The sequence below is a fragment of the Empidonax traillii genome, unplaced genomic scaffold, assembly GCF_003031625.1.
Source record: "Empidonax traillii isolate 1590-97213 ecotype Southwest subspecies unplaced genomic scaffold, ASM303162v1 scaffold277:size2070623, whole genome shotgun sequence".
In the NCBI taxonomy this organism is placed as follows: Eukaryota; Metazoa; Chordata; class Aves; order Passeriformes; family Tyrannidae; genus Empidonax; species Empidonax traillii.
This window is the reverse complement of record NW_020955470.1, coordinates 165503-185101: the sequence shown is the minus strand read 5'-3', so window position 1 is coordinate 185101 and position 19599 is coordinate 165503. Positions and strand designations below refer to the sequence as shown.

At 36.8% G+C, this 19599-nt stretch overlaps 1 protein-coding gene across 1 annotated transcript in view; it reads left to right on the top strand.

The window, feature by feature from the left end:
* Positions 1-19599, top strand: part of CPNE8 (copine 8) — an 82153-nt gene that overhangs the window by 13929 nt on the left and 48625 nt on the right. The window contains exons 3-6 of the mRNA XM_027890110.1: positions 5099-5145; positions 15472-15575; positions 16037-16076; positions 18125-18201. Coding sequence (XP_027745911.1) covers positions 5099-5145; positions 15472-15575; positions 16037-16076; positions 18125-18201 — 268 coding nt within the window. The remainder of the gene's footprint in view (positions 1-5098; positions 5146-15471; positions 15576-16036; positions 16077-18124; positions 18202-19599) is intronic.

Below are 19599 nucleotides of genomic sequence, written 5' to 3'. Positions count from 1 at the left end.
TCTGTAAGTTAATTTTTTTTTTTTTTTAAGCTTTAGCTTTTCTTCCTTAGGTTACCATGTAGTGTGCTTACTGGCATTGGAAATAACCCAAGACTTATACTTCCATCAAGTGTCTGGACATGCAATCATGTCCTGATGGGATATACTTGAATATTGAGTCATGTGACAGTGTGACTCCATTTGAGTACTTCTGTGAGAGTATGTGTTTACATTCTTTAACAAAAATTTCTTGAGAGATACTCCAGAAAACTGTTTTGATGGGAAAAGCTTCTACAATCCTGGGGAAAAGCTTCAGGAAGTTAGGATTACCTTTGACATGTCTAACCTATAAAACTTTTTTTTTAAGAGTAAACATAGGCACTACCATACCTCTGGTGTAGGGAGATCATGCAGATGCAGAACTGTTTTGCATATTGCTAAAAATTATCAGTTGGCTAAAAAAGACCCTGTTGTGTAGGTTAAGTTGAAGAGTGCTCAGTGACCTATTGCCCTGACTGATTTCAGAGGTCTCTTACACTGAATCAAGATGCCTTTGAACAGAGGTGATGTCTAGTTTTTAAGCTCAAATATTGTTAAGGGCAAGTGCTTCGAGTTTTTATAAGATAGGGAACTGTATTGGGCATAAACTGCAGGGTTTGAGTAGCAGGGGACTGCAACGTGACCTGTGTGTGAGAAGGCCATGAACCACCCTGTGACTGTCGCACCTGGTTTCAGTCAGCTCTGAGAACCATGTAGCAGTTGTCTGCCAGAACTTCTTCAAGCCGGGGGAGCACACCCTGCCACCTGCTCAAACATGTTTTAGTAAAAAAGTGTCAGCAGTTAGAGACGCAGCTGTTAAAGATATTGCCAGAGCTGCACTTCTGAAGATACGCTGCTGGAGGTGCATTCTTGAAAAGAGACACTCCATGCAAAAGGCAGTACATCTCTGTAGCCTGTGCACAGCCCAAGCCAGGGCAGGTGAGCAAACCCAAATGATCATGACTAGTGGGTGACCCATGCTGGGGAAGGGACACAAGGAAACAAAGTGGCAGGAAAACCTAAAGAAATCTTATTATCTATCTTTAAAATATTTCTGAGAAGTAAACTAGTGATATTTTTTAAATGGATTCAGAGTACATGGAAATATTTTTAAAGTATTGTAATGTTGCTTATCCATGCTGCTCTGGTCTATAGTTGGAAGTAAGGCAGGATAACTTTCCTCGATGACTGTTTTCTAGGACACAGGCCATTCTTAGGCTGCTCTGTATATACAGTAACTTCATCTTGTGGCTAAAAAGGTGTCAAACCCAGCATCCAGCCACTTTCACAAGATCTACTTTTAGAGCCACTGAATTTGCATCTGTTGAATCTCATATAAGATAGAACCATGTAGAGTCACTCTGCATGTTGAGGTCTCATTGGATTTGCTTAGGCCAATTCTAGTATGCTTTTCATACTCCCATGCAGTTATCTAAGGATCTTACTGATAGTGAAAATCCCATTTTATCTTCTTGGTCTTTTTCTCAGCGGGACACGCACGAATATAGCTGACTATCCATATCAAGATAAAGAGCCCTCTCCTGAAATTAGGAAGGAAATTCTGATTTCTGTGGTTTTCATAGGAGGTTTACTTGGCCTTTTTTTTGATACTGTAATTGCTGCTCAGTATTTATTCCAATTCCGACCACTTCCCTACAATCTAGAATATTCATGCCAAGAGGAATTTGTCACTTTGCCTCCCTAGAGGCAAGTTACAGAAATAACTGTAGAGATATTAGATATAAATGGGACAGACTTGGATAGCCCTTGTCCATGAAGTATTTTAAACAACACTGAACCCTCTTACTGACAGTTCTTTCTGCTCAGTGAAGTCAAAACAAGTCATATATACTGATTTATGGCAGCATTTGGACCATTCGGCTCTCCCAGTTTGGAGAGTGTTTTTTCTAGGAATATGTTTGAAAAAAAACTTATGATGGTAGGGGTTTTTTTACTACTTTCTTGAAGAGAATTGAGGTAAAGTAGGGCTTCCCAGATGAGGCAGGGATAAGACCTGCAAAGGAGATACAGATTAATGATTTTGGCATATTTCTTCTGTCTAATGACAGGCAGAATTGTTTTTTTCTCATGCTCTGGTTAGCCAAGCTCAGCCCCTATGTAGCTGTGGTGGCAGCACTGCAGTCAGGATGGAATGTCCTCTTCTGGAACCCTGTGACTCCTGAGTATGATCAGGAGGGCTGAAGACGTGAGAACTTCCTCTGGGGGACCTCACCATGGAAGATAGTGACAGTGAGAAGAATCTTGTGGCAGCTGGAACAAAAAGACTTTAGGGAAGCTCTGCCTAGAAGCTGGTCAGTGAAGAGTAATGGTGAGCCCTGCTGAAACTAGTACAATGATTAAGGCAGCATGGGAAAAACTTCAACTTTATTGTTGCTAAGTCTTCCCTGAAATGGTATAGATGTTTTGTTATGTTTGCAAAAACTGAGGTGGGCAGTGTGGATGTAACAGTTGTTGCTCACAGCTGTTCTTTTATTTGGCTTCAGAAACTAGGGAGATAAGGTAGTGCCAGAATATTTCTTTTTTTTTCCATGGTAGTGGATATTTTACAGTTGTATTGTTTCTATCTTCTCCTCAATATTAAATGTCTCATTTTTTAATATTCTTTTTGTTCTTGCTGCAATGCATGGGTTTTACTTGGTTTACTGTATTAACACTGGTACAGAGGACAGGATGCAGTGCAAAAAATAAAGCAGCTAATTAATAGTGAAAAATAATTATGTTTAAGAAAGATCTGGAACATAAAAGTATCTGAATAATAAAAGTGCATATTATCTGTGAAGAGCGGCCTTTCCTCTTCTGTTTTATTCTCAACTGGGATTATAGGTATGAGAAATTTCTAATTGAAAATTTAGATGTAAGCCCTTTGCAAAATGGATAAAATTCACAATTTTATCGGTATTTGTAGTTTGTAAGACATTTGCATTCTTGGAAAACACTGCTGAAAATTGGAAAGTATTCATTATTGCAGAACTGGTAACTTTAGTTTAAAAAAATGTTTCCATTGGGGAAAGTGAACAGAATGTTTGTGAGAACCTACATGTTAGCAGTAGGGGTATGCCCAGAGAATATTGTTTTCTTTTTTATTTTCCTCTTTTCCCAGTGTTACCTTGACACAGGTCTTACTAGATTGGGCTGTGAAGGTGGTGAAGGGTCTACAGGAAAAGCTGTATGAGGAGTGACTGAGATCACTTGGTCTGTTCAGGGTGGAGGAGACTGAGGGGGGACTTCATTGCAGTCTGCAGCATCCTCAGGAGGGGATGATGAGGTGCAGGCACTGATCTCTCCTCTGTGATGACCAGTAACAGGACCAAAGAGTTGCATCAGGGGAGGTTTAGGTTGGATATTAGGAAAAGATTCTTCACTCAGAGGGTGTTTGGGCACTCGAATGGGCTCCCCAGGGAGGTGGTCACAGCACCAAGCCTGACAGAGTTTAAAAAACATTTGGACAACACTCTCAGGCACATGGTGTGACTCTTGGGACTGTCTTGTGCAGGGCCAGGAGTTGAACTTTGATCTCTGTGGGTCCCTTCCAGCTCAGGATATTCTGTGATTCTACAATTCAAGATGTAAAAGTTAGTCAGAACTTCAGTAACCTTCAGAACTTCCCGTAGCTGGTTTTATAGCTTCCATTTCACTGTTTTCTCACATTTTCCCATTTCACTTCATTCTTCATGTAATACACTTCAGCAGTCTACTCCAGAGTGTGCTGTAAAAATAGGCTTTTTGGTTTGGGTTCAGTCTACTATAAGCAGTAACCAAAGCTGAGCACATGATTGCCGAGGGTTTATTTAGAGTAAATGGAGAAAGATAGACATCTCTAGAGAGGTGTTTTTCTTTTTTTTTATTTATTTAAAAGCTTTTTTCATCTACAAGACATCTTATTTAAAAAAAAAAAAAGTGTTAACTTTTAACTTCTATGTGAGCTAAAATATTGAAATTGCATTTTTCTGTTACTGCTCTTATTTGCTACTGCCTAAAAGGATTTTTTTTTTTGGTGCAGGCCAAGTACTTTTCAATAAGAAGAAAATGTAGTTTGAAGCTTGACTTCATTTTTACTTTGGTCTGCTGATAATTCTGACTTCATTGAGAACAAAACCAGACCTCTACCTTTATTGTTCAAGGCTACAACCTAAAACAGTATTATTTTTAACCTTCTTTTAAAAAGTAATGATTGGTACAGGAAAAGAATTTGTCAAGGAAAAAAGCGTTCAAATATCTGTATTTCCATTGTTTAGAAAGGAGTTGTAGAAGCAATTCAGGTGAAAATTTGGTAATGATAGTTGCAACTAGGTCAAGACGGTAGAAAATAAATTTTATAGTGCTCCTTCAGTGCAAATGATCTGTACTTATAATAGTGTTTAAAAGACCTGTATCCAGCACCAGTCCCTGTGGTGGAAACTGCAGGTAAATGTGTAGGGGGTGCTGTACTGGAAGTACAGATCTGAGTGACACCTGTGGGATTGTTCTGCTTGATCTTTCAAAAACAACTTAGGTCAAAAGCTCAATTGATTCAATTTTTTATTAGGTTTTAGTTTTAAAAAAAGTATGTATATGCAAGATACTTTTATATAAATAATTTGAAGCAGAATTAAGGAAGAAAACCCACAGAGTAATTTATTTCCCCTTTTCAACTTCTGTTTCCCCTGTCTCTTTTTTCAGTTGGGCCCTGATTTGTTTTTATTTTAATGCTCTTCTCTCTCAAAGGAAGCATATTTTAGGGTAATAATGCAATAGATTGTCTAGAATAGGGTGACCATCCACCCTTAAAGAAGACCTGCTTTTATCCACTTTTACTGCTAGAGATTGTCAAATGCTTTGCTGGGGGTCAACCATAAGTGCTGCCTCCTATTTTAGAACCACTCCATTTATTAGCTTATTTCTTCAACAGCTAGACCTTATTGTCTCCAGTCTGGTTAGCCATACTTAAAACTGGGGGAAAACATATTTGATTGTCCTAGTTACTAATTTCAGCAGCACAAGAGACTACAGAATTAGTTCACTTAATTTAAGGACATGTTAAAATCTGAAAGTGACCAAACTTTTTTTTTTCTTTTCACAGTCTGTGTTTTATACACACAAGCAATTGGAAACAAAGAATGGAGAGAGGTAAGATATGTATTCATAGATGTATAAACTTTTTGAGTATACTTAAGGCTGTTGTTTCTTTGTAGCAGAAGAGGGCATGTCATAGCCTCTTGAATGCCATGCTAAGCAATGCGAGTCCACTGGGAGTCCTGTGTACCAGCAAGCACTTAAAATATAGTGCCGTTAATCTCAGTTTCCATATCTCTATCACATATTTTCATCAAAAGTGAAAACAAAATCAGAGAAAATACATGAGTTTCCCATTTCATAGTCTCCTTGAGATAAATTAAATCAGACTTAGCTATCAATCTGGATAAGGTTTGTGAATATCAAAAGGGGAAGACACTCAAACAGTACAAAATCTATGGAAGGACTCAATTGTGGTGATAGTCAGTGTCAGGAAAACTAACCTGTAGTTGTTGTAAAGATCTACTTTTCCTGTGTAGTGTTTCAGAGAAGGTAGATGCTGATGAATAGAGTATACACCAGGCAACTAGGAAGGGAGAATATTATGCGTTGCTTGGACTATGTCTTCTTATCCTATCAGTGTAAACACTGGATAGGTCTTAAGATATGAAATCAAGTACCTCAGAATTGGATATCTGCAGCAGATCAACATACACAACTTGAAACCCTCTCCCGGTACTTACTCATCTAATTTCTCACCCTTAATGTTATTCTTTGAAAGAGCTGACAGCACTGGGGGAAGGATAGTCATCTTTCTACTGATAAAATGTGATATTTACCTGCTTTACAGAGAGGATTAGTGGAACTGTTCCTCACTACAGGTGGATTGCTGTGTGGCTCTGTGTTTTAAGAATAGAGCCAAGAGTAGAATATACTATCTTACTGGTTTTTTTCCTGTAAAAGAGAGTAGGTCTGATATTGTTGTTTTCAGAACTGATATTTTATGTGATTATACTGTATAAAAATTCCAGTGAGAGGTGGCCAGGGACACAGAAAACAGACCTTTTCTCTTATATTTGGTGTCCTTGTCAGTTGACCAGAGAAATGTATTTTCTGCTTTGCTGAAACACAGTGGATGTGGGTTTCAGTGTTGTCAAGAAGAGGGAATTGAAATTGTCTTGTGGTTAGGGAAGAGCTCAAATAGTGTTCAATACATGAAACATTTCTACCTATTTTACTTGTAGTTTTTAGTTAAATCGCCTCTGTCTGTTCTTAACTTGGGACTACACATCCTCTTAGTATATGTACTGGATCACATTCCTTTGATGATTTGTGTGAAGAAATGTCAGTTTAGGGATTCTACGTGGGTGTTCACTCATCATCATCATCATGGCTGGGCTTCGCGAATGAAGATTTGAGAAGGGCTCTACCCACGCTTGCTACAAGCACGCTGATGGCTAAAAAGGCCAATGCGAGATAGACAAGTCCGGTTGCAGAAGGCACAACAGAAAGATTCCCTGGGTGGTATCGACGAGACGCGATTCTTCCTGCGTTGTCTTTTCTCCTCGAGAGTGATCCTGTGTGTTCCCAAAAGCAGCAGCAGCGTTATAGATGGTGTGTCTCCAGGCCTCCCGATTGGAGGCCAGGGTAGACCAATGGTGATGATCAATATGGCCAAGGCTGAGGGATTGTTTCAGGCAGTCCTTGTATCTCCTCTTTGGGGCTCCTCTCTTTCAGCAACCAGTGGCAAGTTCCCCATAGAGCACGATCTTAGGGAGGCGATGGTCCTGCATCCTGGAGACGTGCCCTGCCCAGCACAGCTGTGTTCTCAGCAGCATGGCCTCAATGCTTGTGACTGCTGCCTGTTCAAGGACAAACGTGTTGGTCACATAATCCATCCAGTGGATGTTTAGGATTGTATGGAGGCAGTGCTGATGGAAGTGTTCTAAGAGACGCAAGTGGTGGCGGTAAATGCCCCTGGGTTAGAGTGTAGGAGGCTGTGGGGGAAAGTGGGAAGAGAAGGGCTTGTCCCAAGTTATGGGAATTCACTGATTAATTAAATTGGCAAATGTAGGGGACATACACAGAGTTCTAAATGTTCTAAATGTTTGGATAGCAAACTCTGAAAACAGAGGAGTCTTCAGACATTCAGGTGTCTGGGTGGCTTGGTGCAGTTTCCAGTCAAGCCTAGATCACTAAAGCATTCAGGTCCTCTTCTGTTCCAGGCTTAAGGGGATTTTGTCAGAATTTTGGCTTTTATTTTCCTAACAGACCTAATTGTCTAAGGAGCATATGTAACTTTGAGGAATTTTCATACTTGTCTTGTGGAACTGTTAAAATAAGTACTTACCATTTTTAATATAATGATGGTCCTGATGGCAAAACTGTAATATTGTCACCTTACCCAGAAAATGTTTCATGTGCTTGTTTCGAGGTGATTGGAAAGATTCCATCTGCTTTTGATTTTAACAGATCCAAGTTTGTAATGTATGTCACCACCTTACAGCTTTCCCTGCTGCCATTTTATCTCCTTGACCAATGCAAACCCACCTGAACAGGGCAGCATGCAGTGCTATTTATTATATCTTTGAAAGTTTAGAGAGTGTCTTGGCTGGGGGATGCATTTTGGCATGTCATTATGGTATATCGTATGCCAGTTTAGAAACTACAGGCATTGAAACAGACTTCTGACCTTGCAGTTGGTAGAAAATCTTACTTTTTTTTTTTTTTTTCTTTTAAATCATAATTATCTCTCTCTTGCCTATCAGAAAGGAGATAACCTCCTGAGGTCAGTTCATCAGACCTAATTAGATGTCCACATTAGATCAGATGAATCATTCTTTAGAAATGCCTTCAAGTGATGATCAAAAACCTACACTTTTGGCTATGTCACTTGTAAAGTTCAGTGAGTAGAATCCATTCCTAGTAACTGTTATGACAGTCAAAATTTAGAGGTTGGCATCGTAGAGGGGCTGAGTCAGGGTTGCATTTTATATGTTGTGGTGTATTTCATTTATACCAGTGGTTAAAAAAAAATTAAGGTGATAGGTAGAAGATTAGTTGATACATGTATTAATGGGTAATCCTGTATCTTTATTTTTGTGCTTTTTCTGCCTGCAATGATGAATGTTCTAATTCTGCATATGAGTTCATTTTGTTGCATTTGAAGACTCATTTAATACTTTGTTAGGTTGTAGAGGGGGAATTCACCTGGAACTGTTTGTAGAATACAAAACCGAGAAGAATAATAAGCTCCTGATGATATGTATAGACATTGAAGAATGATGTTAAGTCATGGCAATTTGCTTTATGTTGTTTCTGTTCCATATCCTTTTACGCATAGTTTTCTTCCTTCTTTTGCCTAATTGCTTTATTTTGAACACTGTAGAAAATGCTTGGGGATCATGAATACAACAAATCATTTCCTAATCTTCCTAATTTCCCTGGCTCTCTATTCTAGCAGTGTGCTTTTTTTTCCCTTCAGCTAAGCTATGCAGGTGGATCTAACACAATAGTTAAATCAAACCCGTCTTTTAATGAAGGGTAAATGTTTTCTGGGAGCTGATTCCTGTTCACCTGTGGTAAACAAATTCCAGTTTTTTAACCTGGTGTTATTATTGCACTCCAAAATCCTCAGCAATAACTGAAAGTGTTTTGTTCTCAATGTAGCAGGGTGTTGTTTTTTTTAAAGAATTATCTTTTCACTTACAGTGCGAACATGAGGTATTTCAATTAGTATAATAGGTTACAAACAAATCATCAGAATCTGAGTTTTGGTTTTCAAAATTTATTTCCCCTTTTTGAGGACACATTTGAAATATGACTAAGTATAAGTTACTGTTACCTACAGAAACCTTACTGAGAGGAAGAGGAGGAGCAGGCATTGATCTCTTCTCTGTGGTGACCTGTGACAAGACCCAAGAGTCTAATTTATAACCCAGCACTGCCAAGTCCACCACTAATCTGTTTCCCCAAGTGCTACATTTTGAACACTTCGAGGTGATTTCATGTTCCAATACCTGACCACCCTTTCAGTGAAAAAAAAATTTCCCAATATCCTAAATTGTACAATAATCTGACTCATTTCCTTCAAAGTGGATGCTTCCTCATGTGTATAGTAGTTGAACATTTCACTGCAGCATCTACCAATTTGATTACCACTTGAACCATAATAAAACATGCATTTGGATCTCCTTTGTAGATTTTGAAGGCTATCTAATGAAAGTAACAAAGGATTGGGATGTAGATTTTGGTGTTTTTAGAGTACTGGTGAAGTTACTGTGGAACAACAGTTTGTATCTTCTTTAGCAGACAAATATGTCTAGGAATAGGCGAACATAAATAGGAATGTGGTTTGAACAGATTAGTAGAACAAGTTTCAGTACAAGGAAGCAAAGGAAGAAGAATATACTGTCCCAGTTGGAAAGTAAACAGATTTTGCTGTTGCATGATATTCAGTTCACTGGAAAGCTTTCTCTGGCAGATTTCTTGAAAGAACCAGCTGTCTGATGGAATTAAGACAGTTGGAATTAAAGAACATTATCTTTTCAAGGAAGTCCTGTTTCCTTTCAAAGAAAACATCAGAAAAAAAGCCAAAACACAATAAAAGGAATCCTTTCTAGTTTTTATATACTTATGACTGTATGGCCATCACTTCAAAAGCAATACGTCATGTGTGCATGCAGTGTACAGATTTCATATGAGTGCCTGCATGTATGTTAGAAGAATGTTGTGGTTTTTCTGGTAATTAGTCTGATTTTATGTATTAAAAACATTATTCTTCCTTTAGGACAAGCACACTGCAGAACATGTTGTGACTATGCTTTATCTAGTGTGGCGTTGGAAGTTGTGAAATCCTTGCTTCCTTGGAGTCTCTGTAATTCTGATTATTTGATACTATTCATCATTGTTATTAACAGGCTCATTTTATTGGTACTGCATTTCCTTCGCCACTATTCAAGTTTCTTAGTTGTTTTGTTCACATGTAGTGAAGCTAGATTACGAACTCTGAGGGTTATCTGTTGTTGAGCATTTGTGTCCATTTTGTTCAGTGCTTTCAATAGAATGTGCTACCTGGAGCTTCCTAAAGAATATTAAAAAGAATTAAGAACCTAGTGATAGTTTAATGCATTTTTTCAATTCTTTAGTTTCCTGTAATTGTAGCAGAATACTTGGTTCTGACTGTTCACCTTTCAGAAAAGATGTTTTAAAAACAAAAGACTAAAAACAATGAATTATTAAATGATTAAATAGTGTATACTACACAGAAAAATTCAGGCTCAAATTATTTCTCTAAGGAAAGACTGAACTAAGGATAATGGTAATCAACTATAACCATCAATACTAAGAACATAAATTTCATAATGCAGAACATTTCTATCTAAATTATAGAAAGGTTCAAAAGATATTAAAATTAATCTTATTATTTTCAATTAACTTCATATCCTCTTAGGCTGGATCAGTAGATTGAGATGATCTAAAGTTAAAATGACTAAATAAATTTTAAAAATCCCTGTCTAGTAGGAGAGCTTGCAAGTATGAGGTGGCAAAGACCCTTCATCTCAGAAAAATCTATAAAAGTTTTGTTCTTGATTTTTCTTTGTTGAACTTTTTTTTCCCTTTAAATAGTTACATTGATTCTATTATCTCCTGAATGACATTTCTGAATGTATTTGCTACTTGACCATGTTAAGATTTTAGCTCTGCACAACTGTTAGTGGGGAAACTAGGCCATGTGGAGAACTAATTAATTAGTATGTTATTAGTCAGAAGTGACTGGATTATAGAAGTAACCTGTTCTGCTTAAAAAAGACTATAGTTAATGGGGAAAACAGATTTTAAAAATGCTTCGTTTAGCTGAAAAGTTTAAACTAGTGATTTTTAGAGACCAGCATTTTGATGTCATCAATAAGGTAAATTCTCTTAGTAATTTGTCCGTTAAATAATTAGTAGCAGTGGTCTAGTCACAGAATCATAGAACTGTTTAAGCTGGAAAAGACCTATAAGATCATGGAGTCCAACCATATGTGAAGGAAACATTTGTGTAGCCCTTGGAAAAAAGTAAACAGATAAAAAATCTGAAGCCTCAATTAAAAAGCAAAAGAGTAATTTAAAATAATTTAAAGAAAGTTAGTGCCACTAAATTCAGTCTCTCTTGAGTTTTGTAACAATCTAAGTATAACTGATGAGAGATAAAGGTGACACTGTAATGGCTATTCAGTGAGGCCTTTTCTGGTCTCAGTGTGATGTGATCATCAGCACATTGCATATTTATCTTCTGTTACTGATGTACTTCTTTAATGAATTGTAAATGAAGTCTGAAAGATTTCCCAAGGGTAACATGGTTTTTATAGTGTAAAGTGAAATATTGTTTATTGAAAAAAATGTAGATTTGAAGGGAGAAAAGGTCGTTTTATATTTAGGATGTTTTATTATTTAAAAAAAAATAAAAGTGATGTTTAGCTGCCATTTTATACTTCTTTCCTTTTGAAGTAACTTTTCCTTTGAATTCATACATAATTCTTTTTCTAATGGATCTGTAAAACTTAAACCCACCATATATGAAATATGACATAATCATGGAACAATTTAGGTGAAAGGAACCGTTGTGTTTTCCAGCCTCCTATTCATCTACTGTGTCTGGTTCATCCTCCTGATTCGTGCAAAGCTGTCTCTGAAATCCGACCAGGTTGCTCAGGGCCTTTCCCAGCTAAGGTTTGAAATTCTGTAATGACAGAGACTGCACAGCTCATTCCAGTGCTTAATCACTCAACCTGGAAGTCTGTTGCCCTGTATTCCTTCATAATTTCTTTTGTTGCAACTTTTGACGATTGCAACTTGTCCTTCTGTTGTGCTGTCTGTGAACTGCCTGGATCTTTCATGCTAACTAATTTAGGTAGTAGAGGATAGTAGTGGAAACAGATCTCACCTAAACTTTTTCTCAAAGCTGGACAAGCTGATCTCCATTGGCTTTTCCTCAAGTCACATGCTTCATCTTGCTGATTGTTTGTGAATGTATTTTTATTTTGTTTTTTAAGGTCCATTTAATTGAACTGCCTCCAGTCTGTTGATTCAGTTGTATTTAGAACCCCAAACTGTACTGATTTTTCTGGTAGGGATACCACGTGCATTGAATAGAGGGAGATAATTGTTGACTTTCATCTGCAGGCTGTGCTGACCTTAATACAATGCCATGTGTTGTTAAACTTTGATGGCTGCACCTTTTCTGCACAGCTCATACCCCACCACTCAGTCCCCAGTAGCACTACAGGATTTTAGGTTTGTCTTTGTTGAGCTTTGTGGGAGATTCCATAAGGCTGGGTAAATCATCTGGGTTTTTTTGTCTGAGGTGAGTGCCTGTGTCCACCTCAGATCATGACTTTGGCAGCAGAAAGTAAACTTTCTTAGACTACAGCTACCTTTGTTGCTTTGTGTAGGTCCCACATAATCCTGTTACTCTCCTACAAGCTTGACCTAATCTGAGTATTTACAGAACCACAGTAAGTTTTCCTTCTTAGTAATTAAGGAGTTTCCTAGACCAATTTGCTGAATCTGCACTGGCTTGGAGGTATTTTCATGGATATCTTTGTGTATTTGTGTCTTATTCTGTTGGACTTAGCATGTGAGACTACCACAACTTAATACATGTGCTTTGCTTACTTGCTGTGCCTATGATGGCTTTGCCAGTTAGAACGTAGTCATCCTTGGATATTCCTTTGAAGGCCCAGAGTCATTTGCTTCTAAAGTAGGTGAGTTTTTATCAGATTTCAGTACTAGGGATAAACTCCTCTTTATGCAACTGATTCTCTTTGAGAGAATTTAGATAGTTTGTTGTAAGAGAGCAAATGGAAGAAATAGGACATTTGAGGGAGAAAATGACACAGGTGGGATATATTCTGTTTTGGAATTGCCAAATGAATAGTCCTTGTGACCCCATTGTTTTAGTTTCTTGTGTCTGATGAACTGCTGTTTACTGATTTGTGTCAGAGTGCGGCTTCTCACTTACAGTGCATACCTTCAAACAGTACTAAATGCTTAGATATTGCTACATATTTCATTTTATCAGCCATTCCTGCTTTCAGTTTTTCTTGACTCCAATATTATTGAATGTTGTAATACATGCAGCTCACAGGGGAAGATTTTATTTATAAACACTGAGATTTACTTGCCCTGGGAAATTTGAATGTGCATAAAATTTGAGCACTGTCATTCAGAGGGGAAAGGAAAGCCCTTTAGTCCAGGCAAGTATTCCAGCCATACTTATTCCCACCAACTTTCTACTCCTGTTATCATTTGTCATCGATTATTACTTGGCCGTAATAGTCAGTGTTGGCTCAATATAATGAATTTTACAGGACTCTGACTGTCAACTTTATCCCAACATTTAAGACAATACCGAGAACCATTTCTCAAGAGACTAATTTTTTTTTTTTTTTTAACCCAAAACAAACTATTTGAAGGATCAAACTATTTGGTCATGTTCTGATCTGTTTCCAGGATCATGTGCATCCTGTGCTACTTCTCAAGAGACTCAGGGATTTTATTTTGAATATCCAGTACCTTCATCACTCTGGAGAGTTTCATGAGATTTCTCCTTCCTATGTCCCTATAACATTCCCCCTTCCATAGCTATTGTTTTGGCTTAGGAGAGATGAAGAAATAGTGATTGCTACTGAATAATCTTGCTTTCTAAGCAATTTGTGCCTTAGGACATAGTCATAAGCCTTCTTGCAGAGGGTGTCAAAGTTCCAATGAGATTAGGGAGTCATTCCACCTAGGTTTTAAGAAATGATGTAAAGTCTTGGCAAAAGAGTATGCTAATTGACACTATATGCTAAATATTATTTATTTTTTTACTTGGAGATGGTGTTGTTCATTGGGAAGATAGTTTTGCTTCTGTCTTTTTATAGGAACTGCTAGAATATAGCGATCTCTTAATAACACTGTCCCAACTGAGTATCTCACAGCATAGTGAAAGTGAAGGTACCTGACAGGATCCAAGCACTCTCTGCAAAGATGCAAATCACTGCTGTGTCACTTCCAAGAATTTTTCGTTTTCCTGAGACTTTATAGAGCTGTATCTTGAAGGTGTGTTAACTTTTGTTATTTTATTGTACATGAGGCCTTCGGGTGGGAGGCTTGCTTTTTTGGAATGAATCTCCTGCAGTTCGAATGCACAGTCATTCCAAGGAGGGTAAGAGCTGCTGACTGTAATGGAGTTTCTTTAAAGCTCACAAATAATATGGCTGGATTTCTTCAGCATTTATTTTAATAAGAATTAAGGAATGAAAGGCAGTTGCTTACTTTTGAAGGATGAAACAGTGAAGTATGCTCTGTCCTTTCACACCAAATAAATTAAGTATGTAAGGGCTAGAACAGGGAGACTCCTTTGGAAGATGTGGGGCTCTATGCAGGTTATAGTGGTTGATTCACATCCATCATGTGAAAACATTTTTAGGAAATGTATCTCAAAAAGCTTTAGTTACAATAAAGTTTATTCTTTCTTTATCCATGTTTATAGATTTATTCAAGTCCTGTCAATTAAGAGGTTGATAGTTTTGAGTCATTCACAAGTCTTTAGTCCTAAATTGCAATTTTGAGGATTCCTTAATGGTGATCTTTCAACAGACTGTCAAAAAGCTTGTCCACAGGCTATATTCAAATATTTGTCGATATGTTCAATGTGTAGGACAAAATTAAGTGGTCATTTCAATAATAACTCTTCTTTTTTTGTTTTGTTTTCTGAGTATCTTGAAAGAACAGCTAAAACGAACAAAAATATCACATTGATATTTCATGATCAGTCATTTATATCTGTAATGTATATAAGCTGAAGTCAGTCAAAATTGGTGGGTTTTTAAAATATTTTCAGCTTGATGAGAGCTGAGGTAATTCCTATAAACACCAAGGAAGAAAAGGCATTTTGCCAAAAGCTCAGAGGAGAGATGGAGAGAGCTGAACTGAGGTGAAATAGGAGCTGGACGGTGCAAAAATTATACACTTCTAAATGAAGGACTGTGTTCCATAATAGTTAAAGCTATCTGAAATAAGCAATATATGCAAGCTTTTTCTTGCTGTTGGTTTCGGTGTTGTGTTTTTTGGTTTGTTTTTTTTTTTTTTTTTTTTTTTAGAAACAGTGGATTTTTATGTTACTAACTTACTTCCACAAATTTTTGTGGATTTTGATTGGCTTTGGGAACTGATATTTATGAAGTTTAGGTCGTATGATACAGGGTGTGTACCAGTCTCTGTATTGAAGTATGAGGTCTGCCATTCTATCTTCATCCACAGATAACTCATCTATTCATGTCGTTTTCTTCCATGGTGTCACAGAGAATTTTTTATAGGCTCTCACATTTCTCACATATTGCTGGTATTGTCAGTCTACTTAATTATACTTCATTATAGTGCTTGGCTTAAACTTATACTTCTCTTTCACAGTTTGGAAGGACAGAAGTAATTGATAATACTTTAAATCCAGATTTTGTAAGAAAATTTATAATGGACTACTTCTTTGAAGAGAGAGAGAATCTGCGATTTGATTTGTAAGTTAACAGTCTTTGACTCTAATATTGCAGCCTCTGTAAGCATATAAAGTTTTGTCCAGCATAAACTTAACTTGAAAAGAGATGATACCTATTGACATGGAGTAAATTAACTTAATAAAGCTGATCGATTTAGCATTGCTTCCTCAGAAATAAATGTGTAAGGTAATAACGACCAAGTTTTAAGAAATTGGCAGGTGTTAACTAGTCAAAGTACAGTTATACTCATAATTACTACTTTTAGAAAATAGTTAGAAAGCTAAGTATGTCAAAATGTTAAAATATTCTTGTAGCATTGCCAACAAAAGAGATATGGACATACTGTCCGGAAATAAAATACTATACAAAAAATGCTTAAATAAATGCCACTGTGCATCTAAATATGTTTCTTTACATAATTGTTCTCAGATCTTTCATCTGGCAACTCTGATATAAATTTTCTTTTTTTTTTTTTTTAAAAGCTATGATGTTGATTCCAAGAGTCCTAACCTGTCAAAACATGTAAGTTGTTCCTTGCTATTACACTTCCTTGTGCTGAAATGCCTACATTTCCTAAATACATTTATTTTGTTTTGCCTGTGTGTAGTATCAGATGCATATAGACAAATGCAGTGATTGTGCTGTGGTTAATAACACAGATAATGCTCATGACTATAACTTTAAAGGGATGTTTCTTCCGTAAAAGGCATATTTAAGCACACATGTAGATATGTGATATGATGCATTTTGTTGATACTTCTTTGGGTCCTAAAAAATGAAGCACGCTTTGACTGTCAGTACTGGTAGGGGTAGTGATTAAATAGTAATTTCAAAATTCAGAGATGCAAGAGTTGAATTCAGAGCTTCTCCGTGAATTTTTTTAAAATAAATACAGCAAGGCTTTGGCAAGGGAACCTTTGAGAATCTGGAGCAAAGGAAAAGAGAATAATGGAAGGAATGCTATCAGTGAAAAGATAAGACTTTTAGCCACTGATCTTCAGGTAGATCCTCCCTGTAAAGATTTAAAGCCCTTGGCAAACTATTTTCTGTCTCTGTCATCATGGAAAGGTATCTGAATAACTGCAGTTCTGGCTAGGAGGATGCAGAAAGTAGGAGTCTTCCCTAACTGTCTTCAGCCAGGATAAAGTCTGATCCTGGGCTTCTGCCCAAGTTTATTTACATTTCTGTAGTAACTAGTTTTTCTGAATGATTTTCTTTTTTTCACCTGAACCATACTTCTTCATATTAACCCCTCATATTTAAATATTAAGAAAAAAGATAAGACATAAGTTAGTCACTATGAAAGTGCAAAAAATATATCTTCAAATATATATATACTAGATTTTGTTATGGAATTACTGGAATAGGAATTGAAGGTTAGAGAATTGTGGTGGTTTGAGTCTGGCTTGAATGCCCAGTGTCCACCAAAGCCACCTTATTACTCTCCTCCTCTGCTGGACAGGAGAGAGAAAATATAACGAAAGGTTCATGAGTTGAGATAAAGGCCTGATGTTTTTAAAAATGAACGAGGAGATGAGTATTTTCAGATTAATTTTAACCCTTTTAATTTATTCAGTCCTTATGGAAGGATTAAATAATCTGCAGAGATTAAACACTGCAGTGTCAGATCAGTCAAAGGACATAGATCAAAGATTTACTTTTTGAAGTGTTATTTTCCTCTTCAGTGGGATTAGTTCCCAGATCCAATTTGCTATATGGAGTCATAACTAATGCAGTTGAGAGATGGGAATGAATGGCCTGGGGTGAGAGAGATTCAGAATTGCTTGTACAGATATTTGCTACTATACACAGTATCACAAACTTACAAGTTTGCTGTATAGGAATCAGAGTGTCTTGTTCATTACTGTTTGGGAACAAATCTCACAAGGCACTGTTACCACAACTGACAGTGACACTGGGAAGAACAGAGCAAGCAAGCTCTTTTCACTTGAAAGATAAGGATTTGGACTGCAGAATAAATTTTTTTCAATATACTTGCAACAGTTTGAAAAATCCATTCATATTTTTATACCACTTACAGGAAGATATAATATGAAAATTAGCTGATTTTTAGTGGAATAGTTAAACTTATAAAGCGTGGAAATAAAGCCTGTCATTAAACCAATGTGTATATATAATTGTCAGTCCAGGTTGCTTGAACAAATGATGCACAGGTTTGAATTTCTGCCAACATAATTCATAAAATCAGTGTAGAACCTCTTCATAAAAGAGAAATTTATTAAAATGCCCCATTTAAAAGAGGAATAGAAACAATCATATTTTTTATGTTTTTTTTTTTTTTTTCCATTTCGGCTTCATTTTTGTTGGTGAAAAAGGCAATATAAAAACACTAAGTGTAGTGCATTAGAATTAAATCTGTAAATGTAACCCAGTGTTATGTCAAATATTTAGTAGTGATTCTTTTTGTGATTCATTATTGCATAATTATTAGTAAGATGTGGTGTTCAGCAGAACGTGTTCTTCAATAGGGAATAGCCCAGATAAATGGGAAACCAAATTTCTTTCAGTGTGAAATATAAATTCTGAGTTTTTATGGTACTGCTTTGCAGGATTTCTTGGGACAGATGTTTTGTACACTGGGAGAAATAGTTGGATCACAGGGGAGCAGACTGGAAAAACCAATTGTGTAAGTATGTTTTTCTTGAATGTTGGATGAATATGTACATCTTCATGAGGTGAGAATTGGGGTTAGTGTTGACGTGTGGGGTTTGTTTATTTCTTGTTTGTTTGTTTGTGTTTTTTTTTTTGTTGTTACCTTTTTTTTTTTTTTTTTTTTTTTTTTTTTTTTTTTTTTTTTTTTTTTTTTTTTTTTTTTTTTTTTTTTTTTTTTTTTTTTTTTTTTTTTTTTTTTTTTTTTTTTTTTTTTTTTTTTTTTTTTTTTTTTGCTGTGAGGTATCTTGATATACAGAATTGACAGACATAACTTTTAAGAGAGAATAAATATTTACAGCCTCCTTTGGACATCCACCTGCTCCAGCATGGGGTCCTCCATGGGCTGCAGGTGGATCTCTGCTCCACAGTACTCCTTGGGCTGCAGGGTGCTGATCTGTCTCATCATCATCTGCACCACAACAGGGGAAGTTATGGCTGGAGCACCTCCTCTCCTTCCTTCTTGTTGTCTGCAGGGTTGTTTCTCTCACATATTCTTACATCTGTCTTCTGAGTGCTGCTGGTGTTGCACGGGGTTTTTTCTCCTCTGCTCCTTAAATACGTTAAGCCAGAGGAGCTACTACCATTGCTGATGGGCTCAGGCTTGGCCAGCAGCAGGTCCATCCTGGAGCAGTCTGGCATTGGCTCTGTTGAAAAGGGAGAACACTCCTCTGGCAGCTTCTTAAAAAGCCACCCCTGCAGCCCCTCCACTACCAAAACCTGGCCCTGCAAACCTAAGTCAGCACTGTGATCATTACTACTGCAACTTCTTTTAACAATATGATTCATATTCTCTTCAATATTCAGAATTGAGGTTGGACATAAGTGTATTTTTTTTTCTGAATTTTGACAGGTTCAAAATATAATTCAGACACCTGATCACTGTACATATGGACTGAGCCTTTATTGACAAGTCCCTAATGCCTGCTCTCTCTGCAACCTCTCTTGCCCTCCTCACCCTCTCTCCCCAAGGACTACACCAAAACTTTTTACATTGTTTGTTTTCATATCAAGAACTTAATTGTCCTATATATAAACAATTCTATTAATATCACTCTGTTCCTTGTTATTTCCGTTCTCTGTACTCATTGACACTGGGAACTACTTAATTTCAGGGGTAAATAAACTCTTCAAATCTATGGATGAGGCAAGTTTCAGTATCTGCAGTATAGTTCAGAAAACTCTTAAAACACAGTATTTAAATTTAAAACCACACTTATTCACACAGTTACATGATATATGGCAGAAGTAATACTACTTCACTGCTAAAACACTACCCAGAGAAAGATACTCTAAAACTGCATCACTTTCTGTGTTTCTGCATTTTATGATTTTCCTCTTAATCCCATTCTGGATAAATCTGTCCAGGAAATAG